This window comes from Callithrix jacchus, chromosome 6 (assembly GCF_049354715.1).
Source record: "Callithrix jacchus isolate 240 chromosome 6, calJac240_pri, whole genome shotgun sequence".
Classification (NCBI taxonomy): Eukaryota; Metazoa; Chordata; class Mammalia; order Primates; family Cebidae; genus Callithrix; species Callithrix jacchus.
The window spans coordinates 1,957,131-1,974,088 of NC_133507.1; the positions used below are offsets into that span (position 1 = coordinate 1,957,131).

Sequence of the window (16,958 nt, forward strand, 5' to 3'; positions counted from 1 at the left end):
ACACCTGCTTCTGCTGCAGTACGAGTCACAGTGTTTATATCTGTGTGATTATGAAATACACAGTGAGTGCTTTTTTTTATGAATATTGAACTAGGGCTAGTATCTTGCAGGAAAGATGAGTGACCCATGTATGCACTGTTACCTTTTTTGGTTCTTGGTCATCCCACAGCATGCCTACTCCGGGCAAGACACTCTTTTGAGCACATCACTAGGATTCTTTATCTCGCAAGTAAGGTTATGCCCAATTCACGAAGGCTCACAGTGTCATGAAAATTAGAGAACCCCAGTGGCATGACTGGTGAGTCCAGAGCCGGCTCTGTGTGGTGTGACCCACCTCCTCTGCTTTTAGAACGAGGCTGGAGCACCTGCAGCAGAGTCCGTCTTGAACTGAGCTGTGTGGCTGGGCATCCAGAGTGCTTCCTCTTCTGAGTTTAAGTCCTGCACAGCACAGCATTTGAGACGCTGCCCCTCCTCAGAAGTCGTGCCGCCTCCTACTCCCCTCAGTAGTTAAGTCACATATGCTGTTTGTTACCCGAGCTGTGTTGTCTCTCAGATGTGTCACCTTTGGAGTGAGCAGAGCATAAAAGTTTGGAAAATTTGCAGCCTGGTGATGCGATAGGAAAGGAAAACTCATTTTCTGGGGAAGAATTCAAGATGGCTGCAGAATTTTGAATGTCAGTCACCAAGACAATGGGGAAAATGTCTCCAGGGCATGTACGAGACAGCCCCTCCCATCATAGACCCAGAGGCCTAGGAGGGAAAAATGGTTTCCTGGCCTGGGCCCAGGGCCCCTGCATCCCAGTTGCTAAAAGGGGCCAAAATACAGCTCAGGTTGTGGCTTCACAGGGGGCAAGCCCCAAGACTTGGTGGCTTCCACATGGTGTTGGACCATCTAGATTTCGAAGAATATGTAGAAATGTTTGATGCAAGGGTGGGGCCATCATGGAGAACCTCTGCTAGGACAATACAGAAAGGAAATGTGGGGTTGGAGCCCCACACACTGAGTTCCCATGGAGTACTGCCCAGTGGAGCTGTGGAAAGAGGGCCACGCTGTTCCAGACCCCAGTGAGCTCGCACTGTGCACCTGGAAAAACCGTACTCAGCGTCAGCCTGTGAAAACAGCTGGGAGGGGGACTCCATCCTGCAAGGCCACAAGGGTGGAGCTGCCCAAGACCATGGGAGCCTACCTCTTATATCAGTGTGACCTGGATGTGAGACATGGAGTCAAAGGAGATTATTTTGAAGCTTTAAGATTTAATGACTGCCCCACTGAAGGTCAGACTTGCATGGAGCCTGTATCCCCTTGGTTTTGGCCAATTTCTCCTGTTTGCAATGGGAATATTTATCCAATGCCTGTATCCCTGTTGTATCATGGAAGTAGCTAACTTGTTTTTGATGATACAGGCTCATAGGTGGAAGGGACTTGTCTCAGATGAGACTTTGGACTTGGACTTCTGGCTTAATGCTGGAATGAGTTAAGGCTTTGGGAGACTGTTGGGAAGGCATGATTGTATTTTGAAATGTGAAGACTCATGAGGCACTAGGGAACAGGGCAGAATGCTGGATAAGGTTTGGCTGTGTCCCCACCCAAAGGTGACCTCAAATTATAATCCCCACTATCCCCACGTCAAGGGCGGGGCCTGGTGGGAGTTGATTGGCTCATGGTGGCAGTTTCCCATAGCTGTTTTTGTGACTGAGTGAGTTGTCATGAAATCTGATGTTTTTTTCCTAAGATGGAGTTTCACCATGATGGCCAGGCTGGTCTTGAACTCCTGGCCTCAGGTGATCCACCCACCTCGGCCTCCCAAAGTGTTAGGATTATAGGCGTGAGCCACCGCGCCCAGCCGATCTGATGGTTTTATAAGGGATTCTTTTGCTCTCTCTCTTTCCTGCCTTCTCTGAAGAGGGTGCTTGTTTCTCCTTCAACTTCTGCATAGTTGTAAGTTCCCTGAGGCCTCCCTAGCCATATGGAACTGTGAGTCAATTAAACCTGCTTTTTAAAAATAAATTATGCAGTCTCAGGTATTTCTATGTAGCAGTGTGAAAATGGACTAATATACACCCTAACTACCTTCCTCACCCTCCCACCCACAGGGGCCTCTCTCCCAGCTCCAGGGCACCCTGTGCATCCTGTGAAGGCAGCTCCCCGGCCCCTGCAGGTTCTGACCTCAGGCATCCTGCCGGGAGACTGCAAGGCAGGGGGAGACTCTTGAGTTGTATTCATTTCTCATTGCAGACTTCAAAATGGCATCTAGTGAATTGGCAGTTAAACAAATTTTGAAACACCAAATGGTTTTTCTTTTTTATTTTAGCAGGTTTCTTTCTGGTGGCAGGCTGAGTGGGTTTTGTAACTGTGCCAGTTAAGGGCAGTCGATTTTACGAGGCAGGACACTTCACCTGAGCCAGTGTGACTGATCTTCCCATACGATTCCTCATCAGCACATGTGTGCGGCGACAGTGCTGAGAGCCCTGTACCCTGTTTTCCAGGCTCTGAACTTGGCCTACTCCAGCATTTACGGCAGCTACCGGCACTTCGTGGGGCCTCCGCATTTCCAAGTCATCTGCCGGCTCCTTGGCTATCAGGGTATTGCTGTGGTCATGGAGGAGCTGTTGAAGGTTGTCAAGAGCCTGGTGAGTGTCCCTAGACACCCCTCCTTCACAGCCTGGATTCCCAGGGCATGCAAGCAAAGGGGTCTCCCCCGTCTGGACTGTGATTCTCCAACAGCTGGATTAATGCAATTTGGCTTCAAACTCTTCCAACCATATATAGTTTGATATCTGCCTCATCTTTCCAAACTTAAGAGAATGGGTCCAGGTTGTTTTAACTGATATATAGAGCTTTCATTTGTGTGTGTAGAGATGGGGTCTTGCTATGTGGGCCATCCTGGCCGGCCTGAATTTAGTTTTCTATACATAACATATTGGTCATTCACTGAGAGAGAACTTTTTATAGTCTTTCTTATTTAATTATTTATTGAGATGGAGTTTTGCTCTTGTTGCCCAGGCTGGAGTGCCTGGCGCAATCTTGGCTCATTGCAACCTCCACCTCCTGGGTTTAAGCAATTCTCCTGCCTCAGCCTCCTGAGCAGCTGGGACTACAGGTGTGCACACCTGGCTAATATTTTATTTTTATAAATATTATATAACCACACCTGGCTAATATTTTATTTTTAGTAGAGACGGGGTTGTCCACGTTGGTCAGGCTGGTCCTGAACTCCTGACCTCAGGTGATCCACCCACCCACCTCGGCCTCCCAAAGTGCTGGGATTACAGGCATGAGCCACCATACCCGGTCCATCCTTTTTTATTATGTTAATAATCTTCTGTGCTGAGACCGTGTGAGTTTGGTCATTTGGCATAGCCATCACCCCATGACCTAAACAGCTTCTTCCAGGACCCCCCACTGGGGACTCTGCCCCAAAACCTGTGGCAGCTTAGAGGGTATCAGCATTGCTGACATCACCACAGCTGAGCATGGAGGTGCACCCAGGAGCACAGATGGCGTCCTGGGGGAGCCCGGAGCTGGCCATGCTCACCACGTTCGGGGGCATCCCTGTGGGAGACACCTGGTGGCACAGCTCTCCCCTCACTGTGGCACCTCGGGGTCACTTTGATCTTGAAAGGACAGCCCTGTTTCAGAACATGAATTCAGCCATGGGAAGCCACCTGGTGATGGTTGCTCTCTCTTTAGGGGCAGATTCATTCCCCAGCCACGCGACCCTGCAGCCTGCTCGCTACCAAGCTCTTTGCTGACAGACTCATTTCAGGGCGTGTGCTCCGGTGCTAGCGGAGTGGGGTGGGGAGGCTGACGCAGCCTGTCTCGTCTCCCCCGCAGCTGCAGGGCACCATCCTGCAGTACGTGAAGACACTGATGGAGGTGATGCCCAAGATCTGCCGCCTGCCCCGGCACGAGTACGGCTCTCCCGGTGAGTGCGGGCGCCTCCGGGCATGCGGAGCTCACAGTGCGCTCTGGGGAGAGGTCAGAAAGGAATTCAACCCAGAAATGATTGAAAAGGATTAGATTTGCCACGTGGGAGAAGGCAGCAGACAGACAAATGCACCTTACAACCAGAAAGGAGGTATATTGGGGTCACCATCTGCAGGTGGAGATCTGAGGGGCCCAAGAGATCCGCCCACCAGAGTTGAGACGACGAGGCCCTGAACGCCACTCTCCTGTGCCCCTGTGAAAGAAGAGGCCACCAGATGAGGCCAGGGAAGTAACTGCGGGGTCCTGCTGCCCTGCTGGGCCTATGGGGGCTTGAGCCTCAGAGACAGCCACACCCCTGCCCCCAGGCAGTCCGTCCAGTTGCAGGTCCTGCTGTGTGGCCTCAGGCAGGTGTGTTCCTAGGGACAGGCCCGCATCACTTGCTGTGGGCTGGTGGGCTGGTTTGGGGCTATGCAGATAAACAGCTTTAGTGATCTCAGAAAGCATTGTCTTATGGTAAAATTGTATGACAGGGACCTTTGTCACGTAACAAAACTGCTTTTAGTCTCTTACCTGGCAGAGTTTTCTTGAAAGCTGGACAGTTGAACACTAGCCTTGCCTTATAAAGTGACTTGAGCGTGCACGTGGGTGACCAATGAGACACCGTCTTGATGGGCTCAGCCTGGCTGAGCCCTTGAACACTGCCAGTTTTTGCTTTCTGGCACCTGCCCAGGGCTATGGCTGGTGTTTGAGGAGAAGATAAGGCGTCTCCCTCAGCCCCCTTGGGGAAGTGACCAGTGGCTCGACCCTGGCTCAGGAGAATCCAATTTGTTGATTGCCAGAAGGTAGATGAGGAATGCTGAGATGCTCAAACCAATGCTTGTGTCATGACTGGAGGTGAACATTTCCTGTGTTCAGGGGAAGCCGTCTTGGCCCAGTGTGGCACAGGGAAAGCTTGCTGGGATGACAGGTGCAAGAGTGCCCCCAGTCCCACCAAGTGGGACCGAGTCCCCCAGCAGTGCTAAGAGCTGGGAGGAGCAGGGGCGGGGACTGAGTCTGTAGGGCAGGGAGGGCTGGGTCAGTCCTGGTCCTTGGGGAAGGGGCACTCAGGTCTGCTGAGCCTCCCACTTGGCTCTTCCCAGGGTAGCTTCGCCCCTCCTGATGCCATGTGCATTGTGGAGTCAGCGCCAGTTTCTGTCTGGGCTGGAGTCGAAGCTGTAGATAGATCAACTGGGGGATGTTGGCCTTCTGTCCCACCTTTGCGCCTTAGTCTTTTTGTGCCTCATTCCACTGTCCAGATGCCGCCGAAACACCTGCCTTGCTCCGGAGCTGGCACAGGGTGCAGCCTCCCATTGGGTGTGTGGTTAGTTAGCTGCAGGTTTCCTAGATGCCCTTTCTCAGATTAGGTCCAGCCCCTTCCATGCCTGCAAAGAGAGACTGAATTTTGTCAAATACCTTGTCCACCCCCACTGGGGACGATGGTGCAGTCTTTCTTCTTGTAATGTGACATTTCGTACCATCATAGCCTTCTCTAAAGATAGGGGGTTGACTGGAAAAGAGGCCTCAGAGCCGAGGCCCAGAGCCGCAAGGTGTGTGGAGGACGTGCCCAGGTGCTGAATGAACCACCGCTGCAGGGAAGATGCCACGCATGGGACGTAGTGGCCGTCCTTAGAACCAGGCTCGATGGCAGAGTCAGAACAGCAGTTGCACCCGGCTGTGGAGCAGGCTGCCAGGTCCTGGCCCCTCCACCCCCAACCCCACCTTACTTCCACCACCATAGGTATCCTGGAGTTCTTCCACCACCAGCTGAAGGACATTGTGGAGTACGCGGAGCTGAAGACCGTGTGCTTCCAGAACCTTCGGGAGGTGGGGAATGCTGTCCTCTTCTGCCTGCTCATCGAGCAGAGCCTGGTGAGTGCCCATCCGGCCTGGCCCACCCCAGTGGCCACCGGGGGCTTCCTTTGGTGGGTGCTTTAGTGGGGGTATGGCAGCAGCAGTGTGGTAAAGCATCATTCTTTTTCATGACCGTTCAGACTTGGTTTGAATTTGTTCCCTACAATTGGAAAACAAAAGTGTACCGTAGTTCATTGTCTCAGGAATGTTGTTCTGTGTGAAAGTAATGAAACGGTTTTATTATGTGATGTTTTCAACATCTAAATGAACACATCTGGCATGCTGGTGAGGGCTAAAGCATTGCTGCCTAGGAGGGCTCTCTGCCTGAGGCCACCGAGCAGTTGAGTGCGGCTTCGTGTGACTGAGGAACTGAGTGCTCAATGTTACTGAATTACAACCAATTTAAATCTGAACAGCTACACATACCCCTGGGAGCCCACCCCCTTAGGATGTGGCATGGTGGACAGCTCACTTCCTTGACTGGTATCTCCTTGTGGTGCCATCTGGCTGTCCCTCTGTCCTGTTCATCACAGCAGCTCAGTTTACAACCTCCTGGACTGGGAAAGCCACTGAGAAATGGAATCTCACGTGGGCCTCTCCTGCCTTCTCTCGTGACTAGCGAGGTGGGCGTTTCTGTTCACTGCGTCGTTTGTTTTTCTGTGAAACGCCCCATTGGGTTCTTGGGCCTGTTTTTTCTACAGCTCACTCTGTGTAGAGCCTTTATGTGCTGCTCATATTGCAAATTCTTCTATTTGTGGCTTATCCTTTTACTCTCATAGTGATTTTTGACAAATGCTCTTAATTTGAATGTGGCCCTTTTTTTTTAATGATGAGCACTTTTGGTATCTTTATTATTATTTTTTGGACGGAGTCTCACCCTTGTTACCCAGGCTGGAGTGCGATGGCGCGATCTCAGCTCTCCACAACCTCCGCCTCCTGGGTTCAGGCAATTCTCCTGCCTCAGCCTCCCGAGTAGCTGGGATTACAGGTGCACACCATCATGCCCAGCTAATTTTTTGTATTTTTAGGAGAGACAAGGTTTCACCATATTGACCAGGATGGTCTCGATCTCTTGACCTCGTGATCCACCCACCTCAGCCTCCCAAAGTGCTGGGATTATAGGCGTGAGCCACCGCGCCCGGCCTATCTTTATTTTTTAATCTACTATGTGCCCACAGAACTTGTATCTTTTTAAAGCTGTTTTTCCTGCCTTGGGGTCATGAAGACATTCCTTTATGTTCTCATGTAGATTTAGATTCTTCTGGAGTTGGTGTTTGTGTGTGCTGTGAGATGCGGAGGAAGCGTCTTTCTTTCTCGGTGGGGACCCCGTTGTCTTTCCTCCCACTGCCAACCAGTGGTGTCACCTGCCATCTGCCAGCTTTTTGTGGGCGCACTGGCCTGTCTCCTGGCCTCCTGCCGCATCCCGCTGGTCGAGGTGTCCGTCTCTGGCATCAGAGCATGTTGTCTTGCTCTTTGTTTCCCTGACAAGTCCCGATTCCCACCTGGGCGTGTTCCCTCCTTGAGGCTCTTCGCTCTGCCATTTTCGGACTGGTACGCCACGTGCTCTGGCAAAGCATATTGGCTTGTGCTTAGGAACCGCGCTGCCTCTCCACAGCTGCCTGCAGAGGCCTTTCCTATGTTGTTTCTCAGCAGTCTCTTGTCTTCAGGTCCCTGGTAGCTTGGCAAAGGCAAGAGTTTTATTTGGGAAGAACAAGGACAGACTGCTGTCAGACTGCCGGGCCCCTGCAGACTGAGCCTCTGGACCATCCGCCTCACACCTGCCTGCCAGTGAGTGCGCTGGCTCACATGTCAGGGGAGTCCCAGGTCAGGCAGGACGCATCTGGGAGCTGATCGCCTCCATCAGACCTGCACCTTCATTTCCCCATATCCTCAAACTCCTAGGCAGACCCCTAAGTGGTTTCAAAGAGGGACTGTGTCAGCCTCAGGCCCTCATTGTCCTGGCCACCCACAGGCTTGGTGGGGGACCCCACGTGAGCATCCCCTCCCACTGATGCCCTCCCCACTGCAAGTGTGAGGGGCACAAGATGGAGAACCTACCTGTGTTCAGGCTAGCAAGAAGCCAGTGTCCAAGGTGGCCCTGCTCTAAGGACATAGTCCCCAAATAATTGTGAATTTTTAAAAGCCAGATAGGAAGCATCCCTTTAAAAATAATCTCTTGCTATGAATTTTAGTAATGTTCCCTTCATGGGCGGCTTTTCCTGAGGCCTCTCCTGCCTTCCCTCATGACTAGCGAGGTGGGCGTACAGCATAAGGTGTACCCCTTCTCATCTGCTGTGTTAGTCCATCTTGTGTTGCTGTAGCAGTGCCTGAGACTGAGTAATTTATAAAGAAAAGGAGTTTATTTGACTCATGACTCTGGAGGCTGGGAAGTCCAAGATCAGGACAGCTCATGTCAGGGTCTCATGCTGCTTCAGCTGGCTGGGAAGGCAGAAAGGGAGGTGGGTGTATGCAAAGAGAACAAATGTGAAAGGCAACCTTGTTTCCAACAACCTGCTCTCACAGGAACTCATCCATTCCGGCAAGAACTAATCCAGTCATGGGAGAACTAACCCAGTCTCGTAAGGATCCGTCACCTCTCAAACAGACCACCTTCCAACACTGCTACATTGGCAATTAAGTCTCACCATGAGTTTTGGCAGGGACAAACCACATCCAAACCATAGCCTTTGTGTATGTCCAAGCCTGAGGATGGCTGTCTGGTCACTGGCCTAGGTCGGCCAGGTGAGACCCAGGCTTTCCTAAGGGAGAGACAGCGTGTGGAACTGATTGAGATAGTGGCAAGGACCCATTATGGCTGGTTTCTCTTCTGTCCAGCTGTCCTTTCTGGAAATAAGATAAACTCTCCCAACTTTCTTACCTACAAAATGAATGTCAGGGAATCCTGGGATGGACATAAATAATTACAGAACCAGGCAGGATGGAATTTACTGGGCCAGCCTCTTACCTCAGTTTCTGTGCATAGTCACGGCAACAGATGGCCCCTCTGTTGGCTTCTGGATGAAGTCTGATGCTGCATTAGAAGCTTAGGGAGAAACACGGAGCAGATGGCGTCTGGCCGGCTGCTGGCACTGGATTGACATTGAGGAGTATTGAAAAGTCTGCTTTTTTTCCTCTTGGTTTTAGTTTTGCCATCATCTCTGGGAGGTCCTCAGAAGTTAAAATCTCATTGTCAGCGTTTCTTGATTTTCCAATAGCCATTTCTTTGTTTGATCATTTCTTTTACTCCTGTGGAACTTAAGATTTCAGCATGGCTGTAGCGTAGGGGGCACTGAAGGCCCCATCATCTTCTGCCTGCTCCATGGGGTGTTGAGCGCACTGTGGTCTGAAGAGGCCCTTCCTGGTGGCCTGAGAGCCCTCTCCTCTAAAGATGAACAGGAGTTGCGCTATTTTTTAGCATCTTTGGGTCCATAGTGTTTTTTTGGGGTTCTGCCATCCTTGTGATCCTGGAGGTGCATTTTCTCTACATACGTGTTACCCTGGAGAATGGGCCTCGTGTGGGGTTTCTATTACCTCGTAAAGAAGTCTGTGACCCATAGGTTCAGCCTGATGACCCACAACTTCCTTTTGGACTCTGTGGAGAATGAGTGGGTGTGGACACCAGGGTGGGCCTCCCTTGTTGTTTGCAGAGGCTCTGCCTTCTGTCAGCGCAGTAGGGTCTCATCATACCCTGTGGTTCTTAAGAGCCTGGTGGCAAATTAGCAGGAAGGATGTGGAGAGAACTGCCAAACTGGTAAAGCCTGGAAAACAGAGCCACATTCAACACTGGGTCTTACCTGTGTCTACATTTAAGTTAATTAAATGTAACTAAAATTAAAAATTCAGTTCCTCAAGTGCACAAGCCACATTCCAAGTACTTACTACCCGTACATGGCCTGGTGGCTCCCATTATGGAAGGACAGACATAAGCATTTCCATTAACACAAAGAAGAGTTTATTTCATGCTAAAAGGCAAAGAGGCTCTTTGGGTTTTTTTTTTTGTTTTTTTTTTTTTAAAGATGGGATTTCACCATGTTGGTCAGGCTGGTCTTGAACTCCCGACCTCAGGTGATCTGCCTGCCTTGGCCTCCAAAGTGCTTGGATTACAGGTGTGAGCCACTATGCCCGGCCAGGCTCTTTGTCTTCAGCAGCAGCTATCTCTCTGTGGCAAGATCCTCCCCATAGTGTGCCCTTTTCTTTCTCTGCTCTAGTCTTTGGAAGAAGTCTGCGACCTCCTGCATGCGGCTCCCTTCCAGAATATCTTGCCACGAGTCCATGTGAAAGGTGAGCCTGTGGACCCTCCCACCCTGCCTCCCCGGGAGTCCAGACTGCCGTCTGTGGGGGTGGTACCTACTCTATGCAGCCGGAGAGCTAAGGGCCAGTGCAGATTGAGGTTTGGTGCTTGTTTAATCATATGCAGGGGTAATGAGGAGTGTACAGAACCTAGTTACATGAAGTCTGAGAAACAGGGCTGCAGTGATACAATGTCTTAGAATTGCTTCCAAGTATTAATAGCAGGGGGAGTTGGGTATATAAGAAGCAGAGTGGCCATGAGTTGATAACTGTTGTAGTGGATGATGGGGACAGAGGCTCATTGTGCCATTTTCTGCTTTGGATTACATTTGAAAATAGTAAGTGTAAAATGAATATTGAGCAGAAAATCAGTCCTGCCAGTTTGAAATAAAATGTTAACTGAGCCAGGTTTGTAAGATAACTTTTAAAGAAAATGTGTATAGATAATGTTAACTTTAAAATCTTTTTCTAAACTAATTTAAACTTTTGCAATTACCCTTTCATACGAAGGAGCAGAATATAGTAAAGTATTTTTTCTACTGCAGAGGGAGAGAGACTTGATGCCAAAATGAAAAGGCTAGAATCAAAGTACGCCCCGCTGCATCTTGTCCCACTGATTGAAAGACTGGGGACCCCTCAGGTAACGTGTGCCGTGGCGGTTGTGGCTGTTGCAAGCTGGGCATCCACGTCAGGCCAGGCAGCCGGTTGGGAGCCACACTGGAAGGCATCATGAAATCCGATGGCCATGGCGGCTGCTCAGCTTCAGCGTCGCAAGTGGGGTGTGCACCGGGGCTGCTTCCCAGGGTGGTCGGGGACTTCAAATGAGCTAATGCTGGGAAAGGGCTTAGCACATCACCTGGCACATAAGACTACTACAGATGTCACTTGTGAGTGTCCAGCCGGTGATGAAGGCTTTTCCACAGTTTAAGAACGGAATAAATGAGGCCAGGAGGCAAGGTGTCAGGGCAGAGCTCCACAGTGAGCCAGCAGCTTATGCTAAGTCAGGCTTTCTCAGCCATTTGGGACCAGGGCACTCTATGGTGGGGGCTGGGTCATCCTGTGTATGGTAGGTGTTTAGCAGCGTCCCTGGCCTCCACATTAGATGCCAGCAAACCGACCCCACCCAAAACGTGTTTCCAGGGCCAGGAGCCGTGGTTCATTCCTGTCTTCCCAGCACTTTGGGAGGCCAAGACAAAACCCTGTCTCTAAAAAAAATATAAAAATTATCCAGGTGTGGTGGCATGTATCTGTAATCTCAGCCCCTGGGAGGGCTGAGGCAGGAGGGTCGCTTGAGCTCAGGAAGTCAAGGCTGCAGTGAGCTATGATTATGCCACTGCACTTCAGCCTGAGCAGCAGAGCGAAATTCTGTCTCAAAAAAAAATAAATACAGGACATGGAGTAGCTGGATGCCTGCAGGGCCCACAGCATTCCGCCACTTGTTCCTCCTACAGCAAATTGCCATCGCGAGAGAGGGGGACCTGCTGACCAAGGAGCGCCTCTGCTGCGGCCTGTCCATGTTTGAGGTCATCCTGACACGGATCCGGAGCTTTCTGGACGACCCGATCTGGCGTGGGCCTCTGCCCAGCAATGGAGTCATGCATGTGGATGAGTGTGTGGAGTTCCACAGACTGTGGAGTGCCATGCAGTTTGTGTACTGCATTCCCGTAGGGACACACGAGTTCACAGTCGAGTAAGTGTGTGCTCAGAGCAGGACAAAGTCCCAGGGGAGGAGAGGGGCTATGCAGCAAGGTAGGGTGTTAGGCCAGCCATGCTCTGCTTTTCAGCCTCCTCAGTGGGGATTCTTCCTTGATGCCAAAGAGGTGACTCAGGACTTTAGAATTCTGGGAGTTTCTGAACCACAGCAATTGTGTATGAGTTGGATGTGCATTTTTCTAGGTGGGAGGTCTAAGTCATTCACCACAGATATGACTTAAAAAGCGTTAGGAAGTAGCACACCAGAAGAGCCCAAAAAAGGTATTGACCAAAATGAGGCAACAGCCACCTACTGCCTGGCGTTCTCTTCCTGGCTGTGGAAGGTGACTCTGTGGCACAGACAGTAGTGCAGATGGCTTGGTCACTGACATCTGGAGACAGAAAGACCTGGTAACATGTCACTCCCCTCCCATTGTTTCCACTTGTCTCTAGGCAGTGCTTTGGTGACGGGCTACACTGGGCTGGCTGCATGATCATCGTACTCCTTGGGCAGCAGCGGCGTTTTGCTGTGCTGGATTTCTGCTACCATCTACTTAAGGTCCAGAAACACGATGGCAAAGACGAGATTATTAAAAATGTGGTACGTGGATGAAAATCTCCCACTATCTATGTTACTATGTTACAAGGTCTTGTTTCAGTGACTGTTTTTTGACCTAGTACCTAAGGTACCACCAAGAGAAACATTCTTTTCATTCCCAGAATGAACCTAGATACAATTGGCCAGTAAAGCATATTCTGGCAGAGAAAATCCTCACGGTCCGTTTTCCTTCTCAAGGTACTTAGATTTACTTAAAGTCTTACAGGATGTGCATTTTCAGAACTTTGGCAACTATTCCGGTCTTCAGGCTCCCTAGAAGTCAAAAGTGTATTTTTTAGCTGCTTTAAAGGCCTTTTGTCTTTGTGATTTTATGGATTCCTCATAGTTGAATTCTGGAAAATACTCAGCCATTATCTTTGAAATATTTTAGCCTTCCATTCTCCCTATTCTTGCCATTCAGGACTTCAGTTAGACATGTATTATACTCTCTCATTCTATTCTTCACATCCCTCTGTTGAATTTGTTTTGTTTTGTTTGAGACAGTTTTGCTCTTGTTGCCCAGGCTGGAGTGCAGTGGCCCAATCTCAGCTCACTGCAACCTCCGCCTCCCGGGTTCAGGTGATTCTCCTGCCTCAGCCTCCCACCACCATGCCCAGCTAATTTTTGCATTTTTAGTAGCGATGGGGTTTCACCATGTTGGCCAAGCTGATCTCGAACCCCTGACCTGAAGTGATCCACACACCTTGGCCTCCCAAAATGCTGGGATTACAGGCGTGAGCCACCGCGCCCAGCCTTGTTGTATTCATTTTCTGTTGCTTCCGTGACAACAAATCGCCACAGGCTTGGCAGTTTAAACACCATTTATGATCTCACAGTTCTCTAAGTCAGATGCCGGGGTACAGCCGGGCTCAGCTAGGTCCAAAATCAATGTGTCCAAGGTGTGGTGTTCACCTTGGAGGCCTTCAGCCTTATGCACAGCTTGCAGCTGTGGGACTGGGTCACCCCTCCTTCTCATGCTTTCCAGGTGGCTCCCTCCAGCAACAGTGGGTCGGGCAGCCTCAGCTTCTAGTCTTTTGCCACGTCTCCTGCTGCTAGCCAGAGAACATTCCTGCTATGATGATACTGAGAGGACAACCCAGATACTCTCCCTGTCTTACAGTCTAGGTTTAACCACACCCACCCAGGCTCCGTGCAACACAGGGCAGCACAGTCACGGGCTCCAGGTCATGGGCCTCTCCGACGCCACTTCCATGTCTCCCAGAGCTGTATCCAGAGTACTGTCTTCACGTGTCTTAGTTAACTCTCACTTCAGTGCTAATCTGCTGACCTTTTCCTCAGCTCTTCAAATCTTGGTGGTAACTGACAGTTTTATTGTCTTAACTGAATTTTTTCCATCTCTTCCTTATCCAGTTCATGTATTCTACATTCTGTATCTTTTCATTGTAGTATCTGAAGCCCTTGGTGGTATTTAAAACTGCTCTTTCCTTGTGTGTTGGGTTACTGGGGGGTCTTTATCTAATTGGACTTAATTTAGATTGCTTTTCCTCCCAAGACACATACTTGCATCATCTGCCCATACACTCAGGGCACTGGCTGCCCCCTTACCACCCACATAGGCAGAACCAGCAGTGCTTTTCAAAAAGTTTTTGGTTTGCGTGGATGTTCTTTATTCACATTCTCTTATTTCTGTTGTGGCAGGAGGGTCTGTCACAGTATCCTGTCAGTATTTCTACACTGTAAGTCTAAAACTTGTGTTAGTTGACGGATCTTTGTCCACTGAGCACATCATCTTCATCTGTAGATCCACAGCTTTGTGCAGACAGTAGGGTCTTAATTGCTGATGTGGAAGGAATAGGCCTGTAAGTTGTGCACATGAAAAAATATACAGCAGCATGAAACCAACAGGAATTCTAAATCCAAAATATAGTCATTCTTCCAACTGTCGCATTAAAGAGATGGGCTGTGGCTGGGAGTGGTGGTTCATAACTATAGTCCCAACAGTTTGGGAGGCTGAGGCAGAGGAGGATCGCTTGAGGTCAGGAGTTCAAGACCATCCTGGGCAACAGACCTTGTCTCTACAAAAAAATTTTTTAATTAGCTGCATGTGGTGGTACATGCCTGTGATCCCAGCTACTCAAGAGATTGAGGTGGAAAGATCTCCTAAGCTCAGGAGGGTTAGGCTACAGTGAGCGCTGATCATGCCAGCTGGGGCATCAGTGACACCCTATCTTAAAAAAAAAAACGTGTGTCAATTCCATTTGCTATTATTTTTCTGAGAAAATATAAGAATCCTAACATTGTGAAACAAAGAATAAATAAATGTTCAGGTGTTAATAGTAAAACATCCTAATATTCTTGGTCGTAGCCTTTGAAGAAGATGGTGGAGAGAATTCGCAAGTTCCAGATTCTCAATGACGAGATCATCACCATCCTGGATAAGTACCTGAAGTCAGGCGACGGGGAGAGCACCCCAGTGGAGCACGTGCGCTGCTTCCAGCCACCCATCCACCAGTCCTTGGCCAGCAGCTGAGGGTGCGGGCTGCACCCGTAACTCAACGTGGCATGCTTTTCTCTCCGTATTTAGTGAGATTTTTAGGGACTATTTTTCAGTATCTCTATACCTGTCAAAGGGGGTGCTTTTCATCTAAAGGCTTAATTTTATAAAATTGACTTATTTTTCTAGACTAAAATTGTATATGCTTTTGGTAATTAGGAAGTCTGAGTATACTGGCTGCTGATTGTTGCCATCACATTCTTACAATTACTGTTTTTCTATGGGATGTTCTGACAGCTACGATTCATTCCGTAAGAAAGTTAATACCAGTAAATGTATTAAATCCCTTCCCAGTTACCATTAAATGTAACTAGCTTTTGTTTAGGGATCTTTCTCACGGTCTTTTATGAATAATCTTAGTTCTAAGTCATTGTTTCCACCCTTTTTTGTATCAGTGTTTCAGAAAATAGTGAACTTGATTCCCCTGCTTCCACTAAATCCAGTTGTGACAAAATCTAACATGAGATCAGACCTAAAGAATATAGAAATAAAACTAATGAGGTCTATTTGTGTTCGTTCATTCACTACAGCCCTGTGCTGCTTGGCTTGGCAAGGAACTCTAAATCTGAGCTCGCACGACAGGCCCAGCTCAGACCTACAGCTTAAATTTAGGATTCTGCAGGCAAATGAGGTATAAAACGTCCATGTGGGCTGTTCCAATCTGGATATGAAGAGGCTACTCAGTGCCTGTTACCTGTGCCCACGAGCTGGAGGAGGCCTGCACTGTGGGAGGAGATCAGCCAGGGACAGCGGGTGCTCCAGAAAGGGGCCGGGGAGAACTTCAGTCCAGCCTTCATCTGTCCCCCTCATTACACAGGGCTCACGTGGCTGAAGCTGGTTCACATGACCTGTCAGAATGAAAGATAATCAGTCTAGACTACCGTAGAGTCATCAACATGTTTTAGAATTGAGAAACTAAAGCCAAACTTTAAAGTATTAAGGCAATGAGGTTGTGAAAAGCCTAACTGGAAAAAAAAAAAAAATGTTAGGCCTGTCTTTTGTAAACAAATACTACAGATAAACACAGGGCCAGCATGATTAACTGAACTCACATGTCATGACCTGGCAGTCGATTTACATTATTTGGAGTATTGCAACTTTCTTCAATTCTAACATTTTCTATGGATGCCACGTTGCCATAAAAAGTGGGCCTCGCCTACTTGACTCTTCCATAGGCCTTTGGACACTCCAGAAGCATCACACACAGCAAAGAAGTGAACCATCCTGCTGTGCTGCCAAACCTGAGTGACAATAAGCTTAACGATCTTTCTTTATAAAAAGTTCCCTAAAAATGCTTTTAGTAATGTAAATAACCCTGGGGCCAGCATTCTGCTGTAGATTGAGAGGTGGTAGCTGTGCTTATCTTAGCAACTATAGAATAGGATGAAAAGAAAACCCATCTCACATGCAAAGACACACAAAGGCTCAAAATAAAGGGATGGAGGAATACTTACCAAGCAATTGGAGAGCAAATAAAAGCAGGGTTGCAGTCCTAGTCTCCAATAAAACAGACTTTAAACCAACAAAGATCAAGAGACAAAGAAGGGCGTTACATAATGGTAAGGGGATCAATGCAACAAGAAGAGCTAACTATTCTAAATATGTACCCAATACAGGAGCACCCAGACACACAAAGCAAGTTCTTACAAAGAGTCTTAGACTGTGGGCACAGTAACTGTGAGAGACTTTAACACTCCACTGTCAATATTAGATCAACGAGACAGAAAATTAACGAGGATATCCAGGACTTGAACTCCGATCTGGACCACGCAGACCTAATAGCCATCTACAGAACTCTCCACCCCAGAACCACAAAATATAGTCTTCTCAGCACATCGCACTTACTCTAAAATTGACTACATAAGTGGCAGTAAATCACTCCTCAGCAAATCCAAAAGAATGGAAATCATAAGTCTCTCAGACCACAGTGCAGTCAAATTAGAACTCAGGATTAAGAAACTCACTCAAAACCACACAATTACATGGAAACTAAACACCTGCTCCTGAATGACTACTGAATAAATAATGAAGGCAGAAATAAAGAT

At 48.8% G+C, this 16,958-nt stretch overlaps 1 protein-coding gene across 1 annotated transcript in view; it reads left to right on the forward strand.

Annotated features, from left to right (window-relative positions):
• Window positions 1-15,419, forward strand: part of CYFIP1 (cytoplasmic FMR1 interacting protein 1) — a 104,336-nt gene extending 88,917 nt beyond the window's left edge. Inside the window, 8 exon segments of the mRNA XM_078375649.1 lie at window positions 2,488-2,631; window positions 3,836-3,926; window positions 5,706-5,836; window positions 10,027-10,099; window positions 10,654-10,748; window positions 11,560-11,798; window positions 12,254-12,401; window positions 14,725-15,419. Coding sequence (XP_078231775.1) covers window positions 2,488-2,631; window positions 3,836-3,926; window positions 5,706-5,836; window positions 10,027-10,099; window positions 10,654-10,748; window positions 11,560-11,798; window positions 12,254-12,401; window positions 14,725-14,889 — 1,086 coding nt within the window. The 3' untranslated portion in view covers window positions 14,890-15,419.
• Window positions 15,420-16,958: the final 1,539 nt, after the last annotated feature.